Below are 7,130 nucleotides of genomic sequence, written 5' to 3' on the forward strand. Positions count from 1 at the left end.
GGCTCATGCATGTTATGTATAGTACCCTATCTACTTACAGATAACTGCACCATTGTACATTTGCCACTTAAAATTGGTTGCTATGTCATGGATATTGAACTACCTGTGACCTATCTACACTGTTGCATACAAATATGCACAGACCACTCCGGGTTGCTCTACAGGAGGTTAGTTATTAAAGTGATATGTATGTAACATTCTGCTCTTATTTTAACCCAGCCCCTCCCTTTATTGTTTTATTGCCTGCTTCCCAGAAATACTAGAGTATAGGGTTATCTTTAAATAGATAATGGATGATGGCTGTGTTAATGACTTTTCCTCTGCCTGCTGGTCATCAGTTCTGTTATTGTTCTCCTGAACATTGGATAAACTTAGCTACTGGGTGCAGTTTCCTGCAGAAATGGGAGGATCCTACAGGCGTAATAATAAATCATAAAGACTCATAAAACACCCAGTTTACAAACCTTGAACTACGGGGCATTAGGAAGTCTCAGCACGGAGCTTTTACAGAACTACATTGACTTTGTTTAGTGATTAGCTGATCTTCACAACATTGTATGGCTATAATTTTGAAGAGCATAGTCTCATCCTAGGTTGTCCTGTGACATCCTTAATTTTTTGACTGCACATCGGGGCTGTTGTAACTTTCCACAGCCATGTCTTTCAGGCCAGTTGTATTCAATGAGCTATGTGAAGATGAAGAAGGGGATACGGCTCCTGATTTAGAGTCTGTTAAAGCTCTAGCAGCCAGATTGAAGTTGCAGACCCGTCGGCCATCATACCAGGAATGGACACAGAGAGTACAAGCACGACCTTGGGCAAAAACTCGAGCCATTACACAAGAAAAACTCTCTTGCAGTCAAGAACAAAGCACCCCAAAAAACAGCATATGTGGGTTCAGCTCCATAGATGAAGCTTTACAATGGCTTAGAAAAGAACTGGTGAGTTATTTTTATCTTTTAGAGCATAAATATGATGTAAAGAGTGTATTTTATTGAGATCTTTAAACTAAATAGCATAACTGGCTCACACACATGGTAAAGCCAGAATCTGTGAGGATAGTATGGACCTGTAGCAGTCAGCAGGTGTTATATTATGGATGCATACAGCACAAATCTGTAACATTGTGCGTAAAGTCTTACATTAGAAGTATTGGCCAACACCTGATAGTGGCATTCCACAAATTATTAAAAAAACACTGTGTAGCTCATTGTGCTATACTGTTTACATAACTCCTATTCACTTCTATGGGAGTTAGAACATAGTGCCTGGCTGTTTCCATAAACTCAACCATCTCTAGCACTGCGGTCGCAGAAATGAGAATACCCTTTTATTCCCTAAAAATCATATGCCAATGGTTAAAAGTTTAGATTTATCTACAATTATTACAGGTAGGCCTGACCCTGGGCCACATGAGCAGCATTCCTTTGAATAAGACAGTGAGGTTCAATTGAATTATTACTGTTTCAGAAGTGTCTGGTAGTTTTGCTGTTAATTTTTGCTTACGATGGTCTTCAGGCTTCTAGAGTACCATTAGTCATCTTATCTGCTAAAATCAGTACATAGATATAAGAATTAAGTGGTTAGATGGAGAAGAGGTTCAGTCATACACAAGTAAATGCAGGAGTGAATGATCTCAAAACAGTTAATACACAGTATGATATACGTTAGGCTGCTGACAGTGAAAATACCGGTAAGGGTTTGTTCACATCCGTGTTTCGGAGTTCCATTTTCAGCTCCGTCCGGGGAGTAGGAAAATAGCACCAACCCTGGCCGAACGGTTCCATCTTATGACGGAGCCAAACGGCACCAAACGGACTTCCATTAACTATAATGGGGTTTGTTCATGTTGCCAGAATTTACAGGATGAAATAGGGAAGCTGGCTATACTGTTTCATCCTGTTTTCTGTTGCTGGGATGTGTAAAATGGCCCTTAGAAATAATAATGCTGTCCTCTCGCTCCCTATATAGAGAAGGCTATGGGAAAACTCTAGAACAAATGCCAGACATAGAGCATGCAGTGATTTTAATAAAATGTTATGGATCCAAACATGTAAAAAAGTGGGAAAAAATGGCTGTAAAAAAAATTACTATTTTTCATATTTTCCTTCAGACATAGAGCCAACATTTAAAAAAAAAAGTGGCAAAAAAACCTCGCATCAAACTCCAACAACACAGTATTTTTGAAAAAAAAAAGACAGCATATGACATCAGCCTAACCATGAAGTATATCTAATGTTAAACTGACATTGGGGTGAGGGGCTTCTATAAGATGCTAATGCCTCTTCTTGTTAGAAGCAATCTCCGAAGAATTATAATCAGTGTCCTGCTATAACCGGATAACCCAACCTCTGCACCCAAAATGCAACTAACTGGATCAAAAAAGGGCAAATTTACTATTGAAAATTCATCATTATTCTGGTGCGAACTGTCTTGCATGATTTGCACAACAGTTCTAACGTGTTTTAGACACTTTCAGACACTTTTTTGCCAAGTCCTACAAATTGGATGTGGCTTCAAGGACAGGGAGCATCGCCTTAATGGCCAATTGTGCACAACAAATTGTACCAAATTGGTGTCAGAATTTTGGCACAAAATCTGGCATAAACAAACAGTATAAATTTAGACTAAAGAGTCTAATCATACACCAGATTTATCATCCAACAGAGCCACTATGATAAATCTGATGCATTTTAAGACTGTCTAGTGCAGTGATGACCGAGTGCCCAAACTGTAACCCAAAACCTACTTATTTATCGCAAAGTGCCAACACTTCGGGGGGCGGGGCTTATCACGACGTATGATTTTACCGTTGTTCTAAAAAGGACAGGGCTGCTTCAAAATAGACAGAGTGCAGATTTTAACTGCTTTTTGGATACGGAAATACTTCAGAATGCAGTCACAATCTGCACGCTGTCTACTTTGAAACAGCCCTGCCCATTTCTGCCACATGTAAACATACCCCAGCGATAATAGTGACCCCTCCAGCGACCCCGGCGATAATAGTGACCCTCCCCAGCGGCCCCAGCAATAATAGTGATCTCCCGCCAGCAGCCCCAGCGATAATAGTGAACCCCGCCAGCAGCCCCAGCAATAATGGAGACCCCCCCCCCAGTATCATAGTGACACCCCACAGCAGCCCCCAGTGTAATAGTAACATCCCACAGCGGCCTCCAGTGTAATAGTAACATCCCACAGCGGCCCCCAGTGTGATAGTGACACCCCACAGCGGCCCCCAATGTAATAGTGACACCCCACAGTGGCCCCCCCCTTTCCCCTCCAAGACCCACATACTTACCCCCTCCTCCTTGTGGAAGCTCTGCTACTCCTCTGCTCTGCGTTGCTGCTCAGTGATGATTCTGGCGCACACTGTTGGTGTTCACTAACGTGGTGAGTGGCCGTCGGCGACGCGTGCCAGCAGCGAGGGCTCTGCGTGCTGCCTCTGGCACGCATGCCATAGGTCCGCCACCACTGCTCTAGTGTAAGTTTGCATGTCCTAATTATTAGAAAGTATTATTAATTCAGTGCCAACATGTCAACCTAGAACAATTAAAATAATAGGTCATACCAATACTCTGTTTACATCGTATTTAGGCTATATGTTGGGAGTATTTACCCAGCGTATACCTCTGATGTATGCCACTGCAGAGACATATAATGGCATACAATGACCATTGGTCACAATGTAAAAAAAAATGTATACCCAACAGTATATATCTTTTAGCAGTGGCCCACTGCATAGGAAAGCTCACTCCTCTGCACTTTCCCATCCTTGGTTATGCTCTGCATATGCATTAGGAGGTTTCCTGGCATATACACTGAATGTGTTCACTAAATGGAAAGACTGTATGTAAATAGGTGTTTATCAAAAAGAGAGATACATATAAAAAGCACACCAACACAATTTGGTATGGATTAAAAAAAGATTTTATGCATATCTCTTCATTGTCATCTAACATTCTTAAGCCCTTCCTATCATCACTCTGTGGGTGTATACCTAAAGCCTTATTCACATGAACGTTTTATCGTGGCTATTTTGCTGCGATAAAACGTCAGCCGAAAATCGTGATCATCTGAAGCATTGGATTCCAATGCATTCGTTCAGATGAGCAATTTTCCAGCGCGTAAAATTGTCCGGCCGGAAAATATAGCACATACGCTGCGACCAAAAAAAAGATAGGTCTTGTCCTATCTTTTGGCTGCGATCAGCCTACAGCTCTCATAGAAGCCTATGGGAGCTGCCAGCAAGGGAGGGAGAGAAGTTTAGCACAACTAGCACTGCTAAACTCTCTCCCAGTTCCTCTTTGCTGGCAGCTCCCATAGTCTTTTATGGAAGCTTCTATTGCCGTGATCAGCCAGTGCTAAACTCTCTTCTCCGGCCGAAGGAATTCCAAGCTACGTATAGGCCATCTGAATGCTGCCATTTCTCCCCGCGAGCGGAAAATCGCATTCGATTTCTGCTCGTGGGTTGGAAATCGCATTTTGAAGAGGTGAAATCTACTGCAAGCCTGCAGCAAAATCTGTGACAAAATCCTCAGTAAAACAGTAACAAAAGTGAAAGTGTGAATTTAAAACAATGAGTCCTTTTCTCTGTGCAATGCGCACACAAAATATGCAACAATGGTGCAAATATGGTCGTCTAGACCCTCCCTATGTGAATTTAAGAGCATTTTGCTTTAACTGAGTCACTTTTAACATTTTACTACTAACATGTTATCTTTGTAAATCTTAAGATCTATAGAATTCCTTTATTTTTCTACATAAATTGTATTGTCTGAACACTTTACTTACTTGGTATTTCTTGTTTTACACAGCAGGAGATGCAGGCTTCAGACCACCTCCTGGCACGACAGCTTATGCTACTACGATCCCGGATCTCACAGTTTAAAATAGAGCAGACCTGCGAGAGGCACAAAGAAATGCTCGACGATGCTACTTTTGACTTAGAGGATTGTGATGAAGACTCTGATCTACTCTGCAACATCCCACCACGAGCTGCCTTCTCTCTTTCGACACCCCTGAAACACATTGGGGTGACACGCATGAATATTAATTCCCGAAGATTTTCATTGTGCTAAGCCGTTCTCATCATCTGTACAGAGAAACTAAAATTATTACCAACCCGCCAGCAGAATATACTGACTGTTTGCTGTATAAGAATGTATAGTCTATCCTTCGTAATTAATACTGATGTCCACAACTACAAATACACTTGTATGTTATGTTATGCTTCTCTAAGATTGTTCCATTATGCCTGAGGACGAATCCTTAGAGGTTCAAAAGCTTGCTGTAACATAATGTATTTTTGTTAGCCATTAAAAGGTATCATATCTACAAGATTATTTCGTTTCTCTCACTGTGAACAATCACACTTTATTATGTTATTGAAACTCAATAAAAATTATTGAAAAAGAATATGATGTTTATATCACATGCAGTTCTAGATAATATTATTTTACAGCTTGCAAGAAGTTCAGTGTACTGTGCAATATATTCTAATAGTTTTATGAGTCACAGCTTGGATAGGAAGGGAGTGTGGACTGGCTCGGTGCTGGGAGTCAGGTGGAAAAGAAGCAAAGCTGCAACCTTATTTTCCTGGTTTCATAAATATCAACTTTTGAACCTTTTTTATGCAAATTTACTGGCTTTTATGCTCCACTACAAAGTTCTCACCGTACTCCAATAAATAAATCCAATTTTAAAGGAACCATGTCATAGTCTGTGCTGCCCTTGGTTAGGGCAGTGTAAATAGGCTGACAAGTTCCCTTTAAATATCATTAATGTATCACACAGCTAAAAGCTGCCTTACTGCTGCATATTATATCATTTTATTGTACTGTTTATGACACTATGTTCTTTCTTCAGAATGTTGATACTCTTGGATACAGTATTTATGTGTTAAAGGTCTCCATAAGTGATATACTGTCTGAAGGAAGAAACTATGGCAAAGTGCCACAGAGGAGCAATATTGTCTAGATAAAGTCAAAATTATTTAATCAGGAGAATATCTCACCCTGGGTTGTTGTGGGAAGCTGCAGCAAGCAACAACAATTATAACATGTAATAGGAATCTCAAGTCTAACAGCAGGTGCTATCTGTATTGCTCCTTGGAACTAAAATCATCTGCTCTGGGTGTCCATAAAAAGGTAAAATGAAACCATAGAAAAAATTCCAAGTACTTGTGTTTCAAATCTTAGGTAACCAAAAGAGTCCAAATACCAAAATACTCCTTTATCAGATTAACATGACTTATACAGACCAGAAATGTTTAGGTGCATATAAAAACTATTAGAAAAATTGTTGATATTTTTGCATGTGGTTGGCCATAGATTTCAGTTTTTCCTCATGCACATGTGCCATTATAGTTCTAACATCTGGGGTTTCCATGGTCATTTCCTGACATTCTCACATATGTCAAGTCACTGAGTGCACTTAATGGTCAGTGCAACTGTCTTGGGTTGCTTGGCCATGCCCTCCATGGCCATCTTTTTGTAGTATGCATTGATTCAGCTTTTGAGCACTTGTCACAGGGGCGTAACTATAGGGGGTGCAGGGGATGCGATTGCACCCAGGCCCAGGAGCCTTAGGGGGCCCATAAGGCCTCTCTTCTACATATTGGGAGCCCAGTACTATGAAAAAAGCATTATAGTTGGGGGCCCTGTTACAGATTTTGCACCGGGACCAAGGAGCTTCAAGTTACGCCTCTGCTTGTAGTGTCTTCCTGGATTCCCAGAATAAGTGGCAACTGCGTCCTGTTAACTGTATATAAATATATTTTTTAGATTTTTATTTCACATTCTATCCATGAATAAATAGATTAGCCCCATCTAGCCATTCAGTATGTCATTCTCCATATGATGGTTTATCTTTTTTTCCGTCCCTCCTTTCTATTGGCAGCATTTTTTAAATGTCTTACTGTCTCTTGGTTACACAAGTTTGGAAGCAAAGTGCTTAGCATTTTCTCTATAGTTTCATTGTACCTTTCTATAAGTAGCATGAACGGACCCAAGTGCATCAGAGTTGGCTAGAACAGAGAAGGAACTCCCGAGATGACATTCATATGACCTAATATGTCCCTATATTTTATTGTATCTGATTTTTATTTTCATAAATTCAATAAATCTAAAAAT

At 40.4% G+C, this 7,130-nt stretch overlaps 1 protein-coding gene across 1 annotated transcript; it reads left to right on the plus strand.

Annotated features, from left to right (window-relative positions):
- Positions 1 to 451: 451 nt before the first annotated feature.
- Positions 452 to 7,130, plus strand: FAM167B (family with sequence similarity 167 member B). Its single transcript, XM_066575016.1, has 2 exons — positions 452 to 941; positions 4,815 to 7,130. The coding sequence occupies exons 1-2, from the start codon at positions 657 to 659 to the stop codon at positions 5,076 to 5,078; spliced, it is 549 nt and encodes a 182-aa protein (XP_066431113.1). The 5' UTR covers positions 452 to 656; the 3' UTR covers positions 5,079 to 7,130.

The sequence above is a fragment of the Eleutherodactylus coqui genome, chromosome 1, assembly GCF_035609145.1.
Source record: "Eleutherodactylus coqui strain aEleCoq1 chromosome 1, aEleCoq1.hap1, whole genome shotgun sequence".
In the NCBI taxonomy this organism is placed as follows: domain Eukaryota; kingdom Metazoa; phylum Chordata; class Amphibia; order Anura; family Eleutherodactylidae; genus Eleutherodactylus; species Eleutherodactylus coqui.

What these genes read in the sequence shown, in the direction of transcription:
- FAM167B (XM_066575016.1), top strand. Translation starts at nt 657, where the DNA reads ATGTCTTTCAGGCCAGTTGTATTCAATGAGCTATGTGAAGATGAAGAA. An exon ending in AATGGCTTAGAAAAGAACTG is followed by an intron (nt 942 to 4,814) that starts GTGAGTTATTTT and finishes TGTTTTACACAG; the next exon opens with CAGGAGATGCAGGCTTCAGA.